The 19,313-nt window shown below is 37.4% G+C and overlaps 1 protein-coding gene across 2 annotated transcripts in view; it reads right to left on the bottom strand.

The window, feature by feature from the left end:
- Window positions 1–1,591: 1,591 nt before the first annotated feature.
- The window catches only part of igsf9a (immunoglobulin superfamily, member 9a), a 28,186-nt gene continuing 10,464 nt past the window's right edge, over window positions 1,592–19,313 (bottom strand). Inside the window, exons 4-21 of one of the 2 annotated variants that reach the window (XM_079600555.1) lie at window positions 14,662–14,811; window positions 13,614–13,765; window positions 12,962–13,079; window positions 11,450–11,591; window positions 11,222–11,367; window positions 10,708–10,850; window positions 10,296–10,436; window positions 9,484–9,600; window positions 8,845–8,995; window positions 8,382–8,493; window positions 7,875–8,062; window positions 7,205–7,422; window positions 6,998–7,082; window positions 6,650–6,817; window positions 6,045–6,078; window positions 3,738–5,945; window positions 3,414–3,589; window positions 1,592–3,069 (exon numbers count right to left, since the gene is read on the bottom strand). In XM_079600555.1, the coding sequence (XP_079456681.1) occupies window positions 2,912–3,069; window positions 3,414–3,589; window positions 3,738–5,945; window positions 6,045–6,078; window positions 6,650–6,817; window positions 6,998–7,082; window positions 7,205–7,422; window positions 7,875–8,062; window positions 8,382–8,493; window positions 8,845–8,995; window positions 9,484–9,600; window positions 10,296–10,436; window positions 10,708–10,850; window positions 11,222–11,367; window positions 11,450–11,591; window positions 12,962–13,079; window positions 13,614–13,765; window positions 14,662–14,811 (4,607 nt within the window). In that variant the 3' untranslated portion in view covers window positions 1,592–2,911. Of the gene's footprint in view, window positions 3,070–3,413; window positions 3,590–3,737; window positions 5,949–6,044; window positions 6,079–6,649; window positions 6,818–6,997; window positions 7,083–7,204; window positions 7,423–7,874; window positions 8,063–8,381; window positions 8,494–8,844; window positions 8,996–9,483; window positions 9,601–10,295; window positions 10,437–10,707; window positions 10,851–11,221; window positions 11,368–11,449; window positions 11,592–12,961; window positions 13,080–13,613; window positions 13,766–14,661; window positions 14,812–19,313 lie in introns of both variants that reach the window. The other variant, XM_079600554.1, reaches the window with a different exon arrangement.

Genomic DNA, 19,313 nt, shown 5'->3' on the forward strand with positions numbered 1-19,313 from the left:
CGACGTAACTCGAAGTGACAACGAAAGGGAACGTCTCGGTTACGGATGTAACCCTCGTTCCCTGAGTAGGGAACGGAGACGTTACGTCTTCCTGCCACTTCCGCTGTACCGCTGGAACAGCCTGAGTTCAGCTTGGCTCCTTCAGCGAAGAAACATATCTGCATGTTGCCGGCTCACTTCCTTATATACCCACACTGTGGGGCGGAGTTACGCTATGCAAATTCAGCAGACCCATGGCATTTGCTTGCCATTGGCTCGTTTTATTAATATTCGAAGAGGATAGGCTTCTAAGCGAACCCCATTCGTCGTCATTCGACGTAACGTCTCCGTTCCCTACTCAGGGAACGAGGGTTACATCCGTAACCGAGACGATTTCCATGGTAAAGAAAAAAAAATAGAAGTAAATTGAAGTCAATGGGAGACATCAACTGTCTGGTCACCAACATTCTTCAAAATATCTTCTTTTGTGTTCAGCAGAAGAAACTAATTCATAGAGGTTTGGAACAACTTGAAGGTGAGTATGATGAAAGAATTTTCATTTCTGGGTGAACTATCCCTTTATTTCATACTATTCCTCTCGGAAAACCTTGACTTCAGAAGACTTGAAATACAGTTCATTTATATGGAACATTTTAAGATACTTTAATGACTTTTTTGCATAATTTGTGAAGATTGAAAGCTTCAGTCCCCATTTATTGTAATATCACAGAAAATATCAATCAGCACAGAATGTCCTTTTTGTGTTTCACTGAAGAAAGTCAAAGTGGTTTAACGACATGAGGGTGAGTAAATAATGACTGAATTTTTATGTTTGGGTGATGTAGTGCAATATGCATGTGTGAAGTACGTGAATGGTAAAGTATTTCTTTCACAATGAATCTTTTTAGATGGTGTTTCTGGCACGCGTTAGAAGGAGAGGTCTTTAGTAATTTTGTGTGAGCATGGTTAATTATTAATGTTATATACAAGTCATGCATACTAATTATGAGTGCCATATTACACTGAATTTAGAAAAAGATGGACTAAAAAGTGGGAAACTGTTTGAGAGAAATGCAGTATGCATGTTTGTTTTTTTGACACATCTCTGCTTTTCACCTCAGCTGTGATTAATGCAGCATGTGGCATTGCTGGAAGCTTTAGATAATGATGGAGGCTGTGCACCTTATGTTCAGTACACACGCTAATGTGACCGCCTGTAACCTGTCAGGATTTCACAGTCCACTCAATCACTAAAAGAGAGTTCACAAATGGAAAAAAAGTGCATATCTTGCTGCTCAACGAAAGAAAGAAAAATAGAGAGAGGAATAAAGTGATTTGGATTCCACAGCTCACAACATTCTGATGAAACGTTGTGGTCAGAATTGATAATAATGGCAATAACTCTTCCTTTATTCTTTTCCTTAAATGTCAGAATTTCCTTCAGAGGCTTATATATATATATATATATATATATATATATGTATATATATATGTATATATGTATATGTATATATGTATGTATATATAAACATATATATAAACATACATAATACAAATTTTATGGTTAAAGAGATCACTTTTGGCTTTGTAGTATCTACACACCAACTAAAAGTAATATTCTGTTGTCTTTAATCAATATATAAATCCACATACATGAAATAAAACACATAATTTGATAAAGTAACAAAAATGTAAGTACAAATTTTTTCCAAAAACATTTGCAAACAATTGGAACAATCCTCATTTTCTACTAAGAAAAGGACCTTTATTTGTACAGTCTTGTTTGAATAAGCTTTGATTAAAAAGCTAAAAGATAACAATTAATTACATATATAGACATATTTGCAAAGATACCATATTCAAAGAATTTTCTCAGTAGGCAGTAGATGCAAAGACATTTCATACTGGCAGAAAAATAAAGACTAGTGGAATTTATGTCAGGGTGTTTTCTAGCATTCTGACCAATAAAAGCATATAAAGTAGAACTGAATTGTTTAAAAAATTGGAGCTGTGAAATGTTTGGTTAAACTGTAAACAGTTCAGCTCTGTTCGTTAATGTAACTTTGTATTGGCAGACTCATTAGCGGCCAGACTACAGGGCGCAGTGATACGTAATTAACTCCTGTGACCTGCAGTGAATTTAATCATTTCTTCAGTTGCACTCTGAAAGAGTATCCGTTTATTAGGTTCCTCCATGTATGAGGAAGGTACGATTGGGTGGAGTAAGCATGCATACGTGGAGGACCAATGATTGTCAAGAAAACTGAAGTTTCTGCCAAAGCATTACTCCAATCACATTTAAATGCAATTCCAATTTGCTCGACAACTTGAAGGTATAGCTAAAAATTAAACTTTTTTCAGCATTCTGTTTCACATGATAAAATATTCCTATAACCGTGCATAAAGGGGCTTTGATGATGTTTCTAAATCATAATGTGCTCTTACTGTCAAAATAGGAATTAAAGAACAATCAAATGGCACTCCAAAAATCAAATTTGAAGGGCTCGTTGTAACAGCTTTAACATTTTTATTTCAAATTCAGTTTCATCAGCAACAGCAGGGAGCAGAGAGCTATGTCCTGTATTATTTATTTCCCCTTTGATTTGCAACTCCAGCACATAATTTAAGATCTTTAGACTACAGTTCTCTTCACTAAGGTCTGGCCCATCCATCAGATAATGTCATTTCCATTAGTTGGACAGAGGAGTGTGCGTTCTTAGGTTCCAGTGTGCTTGAGTGGTCCTGAGACGTCCAATTAATTGTGACACCCAGTGTCCCCTTTTATCCTGACCATTAAGATCTGTGTTGAGGGGAACCATGCTGTTCCAATCCAGATTCGAGAGCATACAAAAATTTCGGACTAAAGAGTCTAGGGGCTAAAATGAAAACAGTACAGGCTGATCAGCATGAATGGTGTACCTACTGTTAGTAATCAGAAAAGCACAGTGTCAGGCTCTGGGTTTGGGAATGATGTGAAGCTCTTCCGAATCTCATGAGCAAGGAGTGATTCTTGCTCACAGTGAGGAGGAAGAATACCGGGAAGTTCAAAGAGTGGAACAGATTCCTTCAAACCAGCCAGAGGGTAAAGACCTTGGGTCAAAAAGACAATGGAGATGAATGAAACCATAAAGAGCGAAATGCCTTGAATACATTTAAGTTCAGATTTTTTTAACTGCTCTTCATATTTTGACTTTCATAGTCAAAAAGAGCTGCATTATTTCCAAGGTACAGTTATGCTGTATTATATAAGGATTAGCATATTCATATTGTATTTGCATGGTACACCAAGGTATGTCAAAGAAAACCATATTAGTGCCATGGTACATAACCACAAAACCATGGTATTGCTAATGTACCATGTACAACAAAAATGTAGTTAGTGAAGGCACAACTTTTTGATGAGTTACAATATACTAAACAAGCATTTCTCTTACTTTTTTGTGTCAGGTCTAAATCTGGCCTGCCATCATCTTTGGTAGTTCTGCCCAGCTTCTCTTGACCTTGATTTCGTAGACCTGCCTTGCTTATTGTCACTTTGGGGTCCACAGGATGCATTCGGACGTAAGTAGAGTCCCACTCATAAATCTCATCCACAGAGCCTCTTCTAGATCTAAAGTCAGAAGATAAAGTAATGTGCGATGTCATTGAGTCTAATGTGACACATGGATTCCCTTAAATAAATCCACTGGGGCATTGGGACATGTACATGGTCCCATGTCAAAAAACATATTATTACTATTGAAAATCCCCAGTATTACCTTTCAGGCCCCTGTAGAGCTGCCTCATCTCTGTCACTGTCCTCTGTGGTCTCTGGTGAGCTGGTGAGAGGGGGGCTGAGAGAAAGCTGCCTGCTGTTAGGGGCATCCATGCTGCCTCTGCCACTGCTTTGGCTTGCATAACTTCTATAACTTCCCTCCGTATCTGAGCTCTTCCTGTATCTGTTAATTTCCACATCCACCGCCTGCCCATTTTCAACTTCCTCCCCTCTTTCCACTTCTTGGCTCTGGCTCTGTCTTCCAGATGGCAAGGCTGACAGAGAGGGGCCACAAGACAGAGGCCAGCTAGAAACCCCTGGAGATAATAAGGCAGTATGGGTGCTATGTCCTGATACTAGGTTTTTGCTGGATTGTGAGTCATTGATGGAGCCATCATGGGATTTAGAGGCCTGAAGATGGTGATCTTGCGTTTGACTTTCTGAAGGCACAGATGAATCGGTTTGCAATTTGAGGCTTCTTTTAGGCTTATCTGCCACAGAGTTGGGTCTGCACGGAAAGGGGGACATTGTAGAATCTCGACTAAGTGTCAGTGAATCTACCCAGGCATCAGGGGTCAAAAAATGGTCCTTGAATAATTTAGAGTCTAAACTATGCATGCTCTTGTGCCGATTCCAGTTGCTTGGCGCAGGACTCTTTGTCTTCCTAGGCATTGTTCCAGAGACATTCATTGTAGATACAGTTTTGCTTGACCAATTGTTCAACTTCTCCTGCTTTCTTGTTCTCACATGTCCTGACTCTTCTGATCTGTCCTTTTCAAGCTCTGATAACTTGGGTCTGTCATAGTCTAGAGTCTCATAACTGTGGTCCAAGCCCATTATGGACCTTGAATATGGAGACTGGCTCTCAAGATCAGGTCCATCCACACTCATCTCTGAATAATTAGTCATTGGAATCATCTGTCTAGTGCTTTTTTCTATGGCCCGCTCCTGCTGATCATCTAAGGATGAACAAAAATATGTGTCAAAATATTGTTGACCTCTGCTAGAGGTCCTATGGGCTCTATGTTCTACAGCAGTTTGGGTCTTTTCCAAATTGCAGTTTAAGGGTTCATCCATTACACGACCAAAACTTGAATCAACAGGCGTCCTGCTTCGTCTTCGGTCCCATGTTTGGGATTTTTGGTGTTCCCCTCTGTCTAGACTTCGAGACCGTTGGTAGTTGGATCTCTGGATGGAATGATAGCCTTGTTGATTCTGCCTATACTTGCTATCCTTTCCATAAGAGGTATGTAGGGGCACCAAGCTTGCAGAAGAAATCCTGTGTCTTTCTTCCCACGGAATGCAAGAGGCAGCTCTTCCCTTCAACATGCTGGTTTTCTCAGATAAAATGCCTTGTCTTATGGCTTGGTAGTTAATCTGAGGTGTTGAAGTTTCTTGAGTTTTCCAGATTTTTCCATACTCATCATCTGTCTCAGTATCAGATGGATTTCGATCAACAGTGAACTTGCGCAGTTCTCTTTCAAGCTCCTCTCTCTCACGAGCCAAAGTCAAACAGCGACTTAGGTTTCCTTGTTCCCTCTCATGCTCCATCTGCAAAACGAGGGTACTGGCTGCAGAGTGGTTGGTACCTTGTTTCAGGGACCGTTGACCCAGAGTACTTTCTGAATGGGGATAGAGAAAAGAGCTACAGCTATCTGATAAAAGACTTGTCTGGTCTGGTCCATTCAAGATCTCTTGCTCCCGAATGGGCATGTAATGGCCATTTAACGAAAGGTGCTTAGCCATAGCTCGTGTTCTGCTGGAAGAAGGAATATCTGATCTAAAAGGTGGAAGATCCACCGAAAGGACAAAGGGTGGCTTTTTTCTTTCATCTATGTAGGATCTCAAAGATTGGGATTTCTGGATTCTGAAGCTCCTGTTTCCATCTGATGACCGATGGGAGTTTTGACTTGGGTTTCTCTTAATCTGAGAACTGAGAATGTTGTCATCTTCAAGAGCATGGACAATAAAGCGTCCATCTGGGCCTCTTTGGATGAACTCCACAGAGGACACAGGGGCAAGCGATGCCCGTTGGAGATGGCTCTCAGGGAGGGAATGGTGGGATGGAGGGTTAGCTTGAGGCAGGAGATGTTGGTGCTGGGCATGACAATCACTGCGACTGGACTTGTCAAGGGAGGAGTGATTGGAAGAGGAGGAAGTGTAGGAGAGTGGACGAGCTGGTAGGAGCCTTTGCTTCAGGGTGTTGTCAGGGCTGCTAAGGTCACGGATAAGAATTTATTACATTCTATAATGAATGGAAAAATTTTAGACAAATAAGAAAGGTTTTGAGAGGTGATGGTGGTGCACTTACTTTACAGATGGGTTTTGTATTGCAGGAGGGAGATCTGATAAGGGAACCAATTTTACAATGGAATGAGTGTCAGGATAATTGAACATGCATGAAAGGTAATTTCAGAAGTGAAAGCATTCTCTAAGGAGGATATATACACAGGTTTCTTGTATACAAACAATACCGGATGCGCGCGCATCCAAGAGGCAAGACCGCTATATGTTATGCCGAGTTCTGTAAAAGAACATTGTAATTAACGTAGATTTCGCATTGTTTGTAAATTCTTGTTGACTCAATAATAAACTGCAGTTTCAGAGTTGGATCTGTTTGCTTGTGTTTCATTTGCCCTTAATATAACATTATGTAAAACGTTAGTTAGTTGACTAGTATGAAATTGTCCAACTAAGTTTGCGAATCATAAAAACCTGACATACCCTATGCATTTATGTTAGTTTACAGCACAACAGCTCTGCGTCATCTCTGCTTCTGCTAGATATAGCCGTAAAGACTGTTGCTTTCTGCCTCTTAGATGCGCGCGCATCTATGTGATGACGTTGCACAGAAACCCGTGTATAGAGGCAGACTTTAAAAACAGTTCTAATTGGTTCAAAGTGTTGTTTCTTTACCCTTGATATTCTGCCTGCGCCTTCTCCCCCTTTTGTGAAAAATGAAACAAACTATTGCCAGGGTCAGGATAAGAGCAAGGCAAAGGAGTCCCACTCCACCCATGACACCAGCCATTAGCCTATCAGGAAAGTCTAGGAGGCGGGAACTGGCTGGGTGCATATTCATTCCTGTGGAGCCCAAAGAAAGTGTAACATTTAATGGTTGGATGGGTTGAAAGAGTTCCAGGTTTTCTTGAAAATAGTTTGTGTAAATAGTCTTGTTTAAATTCCAATTATTAAATTCTAACAATTTCTTTATAAAATATTACAGGGCGGGGAACAAAACATGGGAATGTGTGAAGCACTGACCGATGGTGGAGACACTGATTGATGGACTGGGCATGCTCAGCTGATCTCCATGCCGAGAAAGAAGCCTCAGTTCATACTTGCAGTCCTTCAGAGAGTAATACACCATGAGGAAATGACAAAATAAGGATGAAAGAAAAGGAAGAAAGGGTTGCATTTATCAAAATGACAAGCTGACTGATTCATGAAAATGTCTTCGAGAATATTTACCTTACATAACCCCTGAAGAAAGATCTGACTCTCAACTGGGCTAATGTCCTCTTTCAGATTAAACCATTCCCCACCCTCAAGGCGTGACTGTATGATAAAACTGTCAATGGGTGGAGACTGGGACTGGGGTGCTGACCACCACAGAATAATTCCCTCTGAACTCTTGTTGACTGAGAGATTTGTAGGGGGCTCCAGTTTGGCCACAACAGGAAGTGCATCTGTAGAAAAGTATTGAATAAGGGAGAGATTGAAATGAATAGCTTGTTTTTATTCAATTATCTACAGTGCGTAACATAAACACAGATAGTGTATTAATTTAAGTCGCCATGAGGTAACAAACACACAGGCTAATTGTTTTAAAGATGAATAAAATCAAAAATGTTTTTTTTGGCTTTTATACCATATCTATTAGCTTTGATTATGCTAATGTACTCCTAAAAGTTGACTAAATTAACACAAAATTAGGGAGGTATTCATATTCAAATTTACAGGCTGTCTCTTCTTTCTATAAACAATATTTTGTCCAACAAAATGCCATCCCCCTAATGCCACATGCCACCTAATATCAACATAATTTAGCAAATCATGGTCCATTTATGGTCATGAAAAGTAGGCTGCTAAACTCATTTCATAATGTTTTTAGAGTTTCTTATGCATAGTTAATGTTTACCCATAGTTGTGATGGTGGTGATCTCACTGAAGGGTCCAGTGCCAATTTTATTTTGAGCCATGACACTGAACTGGTACTCAGTGGCAGGAAGAAGATTGGTGACCAACAGACGATTCTCAGTAGCGAGGTCTGAGAAAGACAACCACTCTTGCTTTTCCTCTATCCTTACTGCTGACACCTGCTTATACCTGGAAAAAGAATGTTCTCATGAGTTTTTAAAAACAGACGTATGCAGACAGGCATAAATCATCCAGTGAAAACTTGCCAACTAACTTAGCTAAAAAAATTTAGAAGCATGGAATTATCTCAACTATTTTTACAGTACAATTTTAGCTAACAAATTGACAAAATGCTACATGACCTTTTTTTTTTTTTTTTTTGCATGCAGCTTTGCAAATTTGCATTGTATAAATTTAACAGACAAATACTGCTCTTATTACAATATTATCTGAAAGACTGCATTTCAAAATTGCTTCCCAACATTTACAATGATAAACAGACACCAACCAGACAGTGAATTTCTGGGTATATCCTCCATCAAAGCCAGCCACCCAGGAGACATTGGCCTGGTTAATTCCTGGGATCACAGATACTGACGACACTGCATGAGGACTTGTACCTGTGAAACAGAACGATGAGCAGAAAACAAGATATGTGTGACATGAAGTGTGACAAATGTGTGACACATGACGACAGCAAGTTCAGAACTACTCAGGACTACTCAGCTATAAGGCAAGATTCCCTTAAGGGCTTTTTTTTTTTGGCTGAAATGTAATTCTTTGTAAGCTTCTTAACCATGTAAGAATTCCTGTGTTTTAATATTTCTTGTGATGTAGGCTACACACATTTTTTTTTTAAAGTTAGAAGAAGTCTGTGCATAATTATTACTATTACAGTAAACATCACACGAACATAAGAATGGCCTAAGGGTTGCATGTGGTAGTGCTGACCCAGATGCTTCAAGACTTACCGAGCACAAAGACCGTTGTTCTGATGGATACAGTAGCCACTCGGTTGGTGGAGCTGCACTCCCACTCCCCCTGGTGGTCTTTACTGAGAGGATGTAAAATGAGGGAGCCATTCGCTGCTACAGTGAACAGTGAGCGAGAGGCTGCACCAACCTAAGAGGAGCAGTGCCATAATCAAGCATATAATAAGATTAAACACCCATTTTAATTGAAAATTGATTTCCAGCTGTAATGGGGTGCATTATAATATTTGGAGAAAATTAAAATTCTCAGTTTTTGTGCATAGGATTGATGCTATGATTTTACATGTTAATCAACACAGTTTCATATAAGCAATGTAATATATTGCTGCTGAACATTATATTATACCTTTTAACATGACATAAATGTTCTGGGTTAAATATGTGTTTAGCTCAATCAACAACATCTGTGGTACATTGATAAACAGTCTTTCTACTGATTAGAAATGATCACAGATGTACTTTAATTACACACATAATATAAATAACTGAAAAAGGGAAACATTTGTTTATTGTAAATATTGTTCTTTTGTGTGTGATAAAAAAATATTGTATCATATCTTCACTCTGACAGGCGATGACCATGGGAGTTGTGTTAGAGAAGATTGTGATGACATTCACCTTTTTCCAGCTGACTTTTGGAGCAGGGCTACCATCCATCTGGCATGGAATAACAAGCATTCTACCCACATCCTGTCTGTACTCCTTACGAGGTGAAACTTTGAATGACGGAGGATCCTAAAAGACGAAAACACAAAGTTAAGGCTCCTAAATTATAGCTTAAAAACTCACACTGACCATATTTAATTTTATTTCCATAGCATTCCACCACTTTTTTTTACCAACAACAATGTAAGAAAGCTGTCTAATTTGTATTTGTACATATTTCATGTACATGTACATGTATGAAATACAAAAATATATATATATGATAATTTTTTCATAGAATGTACACAGGAACAGAACATTTTATTGGTCCTCACTAGTTGGTTGTCTAAATATTTCACTATATAAGGATATTCGGCCCTCACAAGTTTAGCCATTCCTGTACACACACACACACACACACACACACACACACACACACCAAATGTCACCCCAAGGATGGCGATATTCAAAATCTTTGTCCTTGTGGGGTCATTTTTTGGTCCCCATGAGAAAAATAGCTTATAAATCATAAGTGGCAGTGATGTTTTTTGAAAATGTATAAATGCAGAAAGTTTTCTGTGATGGGTAGGTTTAGGGTTGGTGAATAATATATACAGTTTGCACAGTATAAAAATAATTATGTCTTTGGAATGACCCCATAAAACATGGAAACTAAATTGAAAAAAAAGAGAAAAAAAGTGTGTGTGTGTGTGTGTGTGTGTGTGTGTGTCTGTGTGATTTGAAAATAAACCCTAACCCTAACCCAACACTCAGTAAAGCCCCACCTGTAGTATAACAGTGCTGGGCTCAGACTGGCCCATTGTCCCAAAGCTATTGTAGGGTGTACACGCGTATACACCTGCAGCGTCATCATTAGCTGTTGCTATGACGATAGAGCCTTCTGAGGTCAGTGTCCATCCAGGATACTGTTGAAAGAATTTCACAGAGTCATTTTTTTAAATAATGTTCTGGAGAGATGTGAGGTCTTTCTAAAGTACGTCATCAAGAGAGGGGTATAAGTGTAAGCACAGCATGGTGTCACCAAATCAAAATCAATATGTCAAGCATTAGTAGTTCAGAGAGAAAAAAGCACTTTGTGAGGCACTTAGAAGTAGCAGTGTGCTTACAAATGTTCATATAAAAGATTAAAAAGTTTTTTTGTATGTATAGTGAAAAAAGCAACTAACAGTTACTCACCATGTCTAAATCGAGCGGTTTGCCATCTTTGATCCAGTCTACATGTGATAATGGTGGTTCAGCTCTAACCGGGCACGCAATGACACCCCTCATGCCAGTGGGTAGGAAGGTCAGACTGGGCATCTGCACCACCTGTGCTGGGTCTGTTAAACAAGAACACAGTTATCAATAAGAATTACTATAGGCTCATTTGTACCCAAGTATTCATATACTGTATATATTATTGTTAAGAATGGGGTTGGTAAGATTGATTAATGCTTTTGAAAGAAGCACCAAGGAGACACGTGGCTGTGGTTCAAACTAAATGTGTATAATAGTTTTCATTTTGCACAAAATATTGCACATATGGTATGTGAAATAAAGATGAAAATTCAAATTCAATAACATCACCTGGATGTGCTACATTTCATCATTTTGAACATGTTAAAATGTATGAAATTAGAGTACTTTATAGTTACATTTGGGTTATAGTGGAAATTGTATATATTTTGCAGCTGATATGCGAAACCCTTACGCTGCACAGTGAGTATGGCTGAGGCAGAGGGGGACACATGAAGTCCATTAGTGGGCATGCAGGTGTAGTTCCCAGAATCCGCTGGAGTCAAACGTGATATGAGTAGTGTACCGTCCACTATGATCTTAACACGAGACTTCAGAGACCTAAAACAAACACACAGATGAATAAGATACCGGTTTCTGTAAATATTAAGAGGATTGTTGACAGCTTTAGAACAGAACTGACTCAATGTGGTGAATGTCTTCTCCCTGTCTTTGCCACACATAAGTCATGTTGGGAGGGTCAGCCTCAGCCTGGCACTTCAACTTGGCATCCTGGGACATGTTGAGAACAGTGTCGGTTGGAGGGATTACGATCACCGGAGGGCCTGTTGTTAGAAACATGTATAACATTACATAATGCAAGATGTAGAAAAATACTTTCACCTGTTTCTCTTTGTGAAAAAAAGTACACTTTAGCATGCTTTTAAAAAGAGTCTTTAATATTGAGATAATATACTTTAAAAATATATACTTGAGTGCGAACTGAATGTAATGTTTCAGTAATGTTTTCAGACAATAAATTGCATGTTATTTAGAATTAAATTAAAATGTATTATTTAAATTTATATTAAAAGCAATTAGTTTTAGAACTTATAGTCATTTTTGACCCACTAATGTAGGATTTAAGTATATCTTTATATGTAATTTAATAATTACTTCTATTGACTTTGAAATATGGTTAAATTATACTGCTGAATGTACTCTAACAATCATCTATGGTAAACTAAAAGATGCCATTTTTATTGAAATTATTACTTTATGTATTTAAATAGATTTGTAATTACACGTGATGAAGTTGCAATTTAGTACTTGTATTTGTATTATAATTTAAAATATATTAACTTTAAACACACTACAGTTAAAATTATAATCAAGTAGGCTACTTTACATGTGCTTTATTATGTTAGTCAACATATCACAATAAATGTACTCCTGTAAGGCATTTTTGATTTGACATTATTTGAAAAGTACACTTTTTAAAAATGTACTTAAGTGTGTTAAGAAAGTCATGAAAGTTTACTTTCTTTAAGTACACTTAAGTGGCCTTTTATTTATTTAATATTATATTATCTGCAAGTACAGTTTTTTTATATATATATATATATATATACTTTTAAGATTTGAAGTACACCACAAGTGCACATTCAATACAAATAAGCATTCGGCAAACTTACTTATTTTAAGCATATGTTTTATCACTTAATTTCCTGGTAATTAAACCCATGACTTGGCACCATACTGTACTCTTTGAGCTACAGACCCTCGTGACCGAGAAGTGTACTTAAATGTAATATAATGCAACAGCACCACTAGATGGCGCCATTCATTTAGAAAAGCTTATAGTTGACATTTAGAACATAATGGCATGAGCCAAGGGGCTTGGCAACCATTACAACTGAGGAGAAACTAACCCCCTTCCTCTTTTTTGGCCAATAGTCATATTTTAAGTCCCAAACAAACCTCTGCCAATCAGTTACATGGCAGTCGATCAAATAAATGTACGATCTGTAAAAAGTAATCCTATCATGGCTTGCGTTCACGTGCCTGATTTCCTCCAAATCAGTTACTATTACCGGGCAAATGTTATGCCACCTAATCAATATTAATATTAATTATAAATATTGATGACAAAGAATTATTTTGGTCTCCCCAACACTCTTCATATTGTTTTAATCAAGCATCAATGCTGACTTACCAACGACTTTGACCTTTGTGATGTGAGTTACATTTCCTTCAGTGTTGGAGGCGTGACACTGATACTGGCCTGATGTTTCTCTGCTTACAGCATGGAAAGATACACTTCCATTCACGATCTGTAGGATTAAAATGAGAGATGTGAGAGAGTTTGTGAAAGCCTGGAAGAGTGAGTAGAGTGTAACTGTATTCTAGATTTGGTCCTCCATTGCATTTGTGAATTTAAGTCAATGAAATCAAGATGTAGGTTTTCATGTTTTTAATCCATGTCCATTAGCTTTGAGGTCAAAGTGAGTATAGTCCTCCTAAAAGTTGACAAAACAAACTTCTTTCTTTTCCAGGAAAATAAATGAAAAATGCAGATGACTCATGTTGTTTGCAGGGGTGTATACATATTTGTGACCCATCAAATGCACTCTAGAATGAGCGATATCAAGTAGCCAATCATAATTTTTTCCAGGATGTGATGTGAAGTAAAGGTTTTTGGCAATTACATTTTTTAAAGGACAGACATTTTGATGTCCCCACCCCAACTTACAGTAGGAAACACATCAACACAGGGAAGATAACAGCATTCATGTGTTCTTTTTCATGGACATTTTTAAGTGCAAAATCAGTAGATGTGATCATACTATCTAGTTAGAAAACCACACCTTTACTTTGTTTTGAGGTTTTATTGGTCCTCCATCTTTAGACCAGGTTATTGTAGGCCGTGGATTCCCCCGGGCAGCACACTTTAGGGTTACTGATCTTCCTACAAATACTTCAATGGCAGGAGGTGAGGTTTCCATCAGCACAGGAGGTGCTACCCATGAAAGTAAGCAAAGAAAACAAGTCACAATCTTTCAAAGGATGGCAAAGATTCTTTAGCGTTCAAATGCTATGAAGAGTGAATATATTCTTCTTGAGAGAATATATTTTAAAATGTCGTGATCAAACAAAGGTGAATTTTCAGCATCATTACTCCAGTCTTCAGTGTCACACGATCCTTCAGAAATTATTATTATATGCTGAGTTGATGCTCAAGAAACATTTATTATTATTAGCAATGTTAAAATCAGTTGTGCTTCCAAATATGTTTGTTGAAACATGATAATATTTTAAGAGAAATATATAATACCCCTTTTTATTAGCAGCTTGTGTATAAGTACTAATTCAAAATGGTAATCTGACTAAACTAATTAAAATGATGAGTAGCTTGTAGCTTTGAAAAGTTTTAAAGTACTGTCCTCAACTCTAGTCGTACTTTATCAACTTTCTCTTTTTTTGCTTTAATGAAAGGCAGAGTGGCGTCAAGCCAGGCCTGCAAGATGCTCTTTCTGCTTGGCGTCCTGTGGCTCAAACAATTGACAAGTTGAAAACCGAGCCGAATATGAGCACAGGCCTCAGATGGCTTGTTTAATCTGCGTCTGAGAGTCAGAGAACGGCCTCAAGGTGTGGCGACGGAGACCGAGCTGCTTCTGGAACAGGTGCACAGAGCACTGTCTGTAACAGGTGCGTGGAGACAGGCTGGCTTGTGTATTCATTCATTGTTCACTGCATGTTTGTATGAAGTCATGGGATGAGCATAATGGCATTGTGTCACTGGTCTGACATAAAGAGAAATGCTTTGATGGTTCAGATTCAGACTGCTTGTAAAATTGGATATCCTTTCTTACAATAAATAATTCAGGCCTTCACACTGGATATGGTGAGTCTCACCTGTAACGTAGAGTAGAGTCCAGCTCCCGTTGCTTCCAGCCTCATCTGTGGTTTTGTCTAGCGGGAGGATCCGGCACTCATACCAGCCTTCATCCTCTAGGAAAAGCCCCGTGATCTGCAGTGATGTTCCCCTGATGAGTGACACTCGACCTGGGCATGATCAGGACAGGGAAGGGTCAGAGAACCAATGACAAACTTGTACAAAACAAAAGTAGTGCATATTTGTTGCAGACACATTTTTAAAAATATTTTTCAAATATTATTTATATTATCAACAAGCTACAAGGAAAGCTAAATGTAAAATTGTAATTAAAAAATCTAAATTAAAATTAAATAAAAAAAATTAAAAATTAAAATAAATTAAAGTGAGTGCATTTATGCATTCGTGTTTGATTTATTTATTTATTTTTATGAGTATTATTAGTTTTTATATTATTATTATATTTTTTATTATTTAGTAAATTAAAACTAAGTTCACAATTTATTTATTTTTTATAAAATACACTTGCTATTTTGAGTTTGTACAAAAAAATGCAAAGCGTATACACTGTAGATATCATATTATACACTATTTTAATAATTCAGCAAGCTAAGAACAAAAGCTAAATATAAGATAGGTGAATTTAAAGTGAGTACATATTGAATGTGATTTAATGATGTTTATATATGAGTATTATTAGTTTTTATGTTAGTATTATTTTTATTCAAATTCATTATAAGTACATTTAAATCAAGTTTGCAATTTTATCATCAATTTAAATGAAACATAACATACAGTTGCTATTTGTGAGTTTGTACAAAACAAATGCAAAGTGTATATATTCTGTAGTAGACATAATATAAATTATACTAGGCTATTTATTTCTGCAATTATTTATTTTTATTTCAACAATTTCCACAAGCAACAAGAAAAAAAGATAAATATTAAACCAAATTTGCAACTATCTTTTGAAGACTAAGCACATGTAAATGCTTTTGCTTTTAACTAAACAAAGTTTGAATATTTTATTATTTTGTTGTCGTCCATTTAAATTAAGTTTACAATTTAATTTTCAATTTAAATAAAAAATTAATTACAACAATTAAAAACACAAGTCACTGAGAGTTTGAACAAATGAAGTATATTGGTTTCAGACTTAAGATTTTTTAATTAAATCCAATTTATTTCAATAAAATATAATAGTTTTACAGAAGTTTTAATTTAAATGCATTAAACGAATTACAAATCTAAAATACCCATTGAACATTTAAGTGTGTAATATAGCATCTATCTCAGTTGGACAAAGCTCAAATAGACTGAGTGTTTAGTCTAGAGATCTTTTTAGTTTGAAACTCTATCTCTCAGTTGCCAGGTGACTGCGCCCCATAGCGACGGTGTTTGCTGACTCACCCCTCCCTCCCTCCCTCCTCTTTCTTCTCTCTCTCTTTATCTCGCTTTCATTCAACCAAATGAGCTTTTCAAAGACTTGCTTGTTTCTCAAAATCTATAGTCATTTAAAGAGACCAGCGGTCAAAATCTTCGCCACAGAAGCCACATCAAAGATAAAACTGACTTAAACTGAAAATCCATCATCTGCAAACACGTGCGCGGCCGATGCATGGTGTGCAGCTATGATGTATTTGTGAAAACAGGCGGTGACAGCGATCATTAACTGAGCTCCCAAGAGGAGAGACTGTGGAAACAGAACTGGGCATGAGATAACAGCTGAGAGCATCATGGTCCATCCGCGCCTGCTTATTTTACCCACATGGAAGCCAGAGGTCACGGAAAAAGGGACACGGACTCCATCCCAAGGGATTTGGGATGTATAACCTGTTCCTGTCCAGCCCAAACACACACAAGCCGGCACTAAAAAGCTGCCATGGTACCTGATGCCAGTGGTGTGGATTTGAATTTAGTTGCTGTGGTGACAGGGATTAAAATCAGCTCGGGGGCGGGGCTTAGAAGGAGTTTAAATTCTCAAGTTACTCGATACTACTGAAAAAAAGCTGAGGAGAAAGTTTCGTTTCAAAATTTAAGACAACAATGTGATGAAAAACAGCTTACATACGTAGTATGGAATTCCAAAGCTGTGAAAATTATAAATAAATACATTTAAAAAAATGATAATAACATTTATTGATAATAAAAATGATAATAACATTTATTTAAATTGATAATAATGTATTTATTTATTTATTCTTTTGGCAGTTTTCATATACATAGCAAAGAAATCACAAATGGAAAGACAAAATAACTCGAACGAGATCTCTTTAGTATCTCAATGTTTCTTAAAGAGAGCAATGAGAGCAAACTGAGACGTCGGCTGAAGTCTCTCGCTTCACAGATTTGTCTCCTGAGGAAAAGATCCCGGGTAAACACTCCTTCTCTAGATAAACAAGTCTCCTCTAGAGTTTCTGAAGAGATCTCAATAATGTCTCGCACTCCATATTTGCATTCGAAAAAAGATTTCGATATGAACTCAAATATTTCTCCTCAAATTCTTTCCAGATCAAATGTTCAGTTATGCTATCCAGTTATAGCGCTACATTTTTTTATGTCAATTTATGTCATTTTTATTTCTCCTAAGCAACCAATGGGGGATAATCTGATACTTACATAAAACATAATAGAGAATTTAGTCCTCACCTCTGAAAATATAATCTCTATGAGTAAACTAACCTTAGAGCGCATCGATTTTATGCCCATATATGAATAATAAAAACAGGAATGGGAATGATCTCTTACAACCATCTACTGTATATTCATTGCAACATAAAAAATGTCATCCGTGTGTTTTCACCAGTTTCCTGGTTCAGCAAAGATTCATCTGAAGTTTCACATGCAAGAATTAACTCACTTGTTTACTTATGACTTACTAACCATTTCCCACTGAGCAGATCACAGCCGAACAAACACACGCTCGCTCCGTTGCTTAGTCGACGCCGAGTCAAATCTCAGGAGAAACTAATATTAGACTCCTTATTGTATGGAGCAACATATGCTGTCATTTGTATCTATTTGCTTTATCATCTGAAACCAATGTTAGAACAGGTGTATGCAGTAGAAATACAATTATTTTAAGGGGTTTAAGAAAAATAATGTTTAAAAAGGAACACGCTGGAAGAATTTAAGGTTTGCTAGTTGCAGGTTTAATTCAACCAGTCTAATGACTTGAGGCTATGAAACTTGGAGCCTAAATCCTATCCGCTGCCTTGTATCCCAGAGACATTGTGTCACCTCTTGGCACAGGTTTCCCAGGTATAGGGACTCTCCAGTTTCAGCTCAGGAAAGCGAGGGTCGGGTTTCACACCAGAGTCGTCGTCTGTATTCTTTTTATTGTGTTTCAAGATACTGTTATCTTTTGAAATTTGAATCATCATGATGGGCTACTGGGAAGCTGCTTGGTTTGATCCGACCAATGGGCTTTGAAAACAGCGTGCTGCTCATTAGGGAGGTTTTTGAATGCTATAGACGAGGGGGATGGGTGCTCATATGGAATAGAGAGCTTCACTCTTCACTGCAATCTGTAGATCTCGTCTACTTTGTGAAGTAATCTTATGATATCACAAATTCCACTACTGCAAGAGGCCAACGCAATTTTAGGTTTCTAGAAAGATGAGTGTTTTGTTGAGTGTGAAATTTTACACAGAGTGAACACATGAGACACTATCCCAGCTAACATAAACATGTTCTATGTTTTGCTTAGGTCTGTTATTTCTGTTCTCTGAACGTTTAAAACGTCGAGTTTTAAAAATGTCTTGGTAATACGAACGTTAAGGCGACATTCCATTCTATCATTCTTCAAACATTATGGGAACGTTACATTTCAACGTTCTCTGAACATTCTGTGACATTTAAAAGATGTTAGATGAATGTCCAACTAAAATGTTTAAGAAAAAAAACACGCTCCATGAATGATGTATAAATAATGATTTTGTGCTAAAGATTTGAGAACATTATTAAAAAGACCAGATAACTTTCTATTACAGTTACTGGAAGAACATTTGTTCATAACTTTTGGAGAACCTTGCAGGGATGATCTCTGTTAGCTGGGATATAGCCTAAGGCAAGGAAATTCACACCAAGCTCACCCTTCACCTCTTCCCATGCTTCTTCAACCCCACCTGCGGTTTGGCACCGCTCAAAAAGTCCCGGCTTTACACCTTTTGTTTCTTTTCTTTGTTCCACATCACATAAAGCGACATTTGCGACGCCCTCTGACCTTTATTCGGCTGTTGGTGTACATGAAGCCATTCATTCCCGCCTTTAGTTTGAACAAATGTGAATCAAATGATATTCAGTGGCGTTCAGTCTCATATGAGCTACAAAACACTAAAAATTGCTAAAACTGTGGAGCCGTTATTAACCGAACATTTGCACAATAGCTTGTTTTTTTGTTGCTGCTTAGAATTAGATACAATTTGCTTACAAATCATTGCTTGTCACACAAGAAAATTAATTTGAAAACAAATCTCTTTGTAATCCATTGCTTGTCACATAATTCACTAATAAACAATTGATTATCGCAAGAGCAAATTTATGTATCAAAACTATTGCTTGTTGAATTTGCTTGTCGCAGTCACGTTCAGTTTGTTTTGTTTTCATTCAGTCACATGTGTTTCCTTTGTCTAGTTTCCCGCCACTTATGAGTTGTCATGGTTACTGATAT

Source organism: Phoxinus phoxinus (genome assembly GCF_949152265.1).
Source record: "Phoxinus phoxinus genome assembly, chromosome: 23".
In the NCBI taxonomy this organism is placed as follows: domain Eukaryota; kingdom Metazoa; phylum Chordata; class Actinopteri; order Cypriniformes; family Leuciscidae; genus Phoxinus; species Phoxinus phoxinus.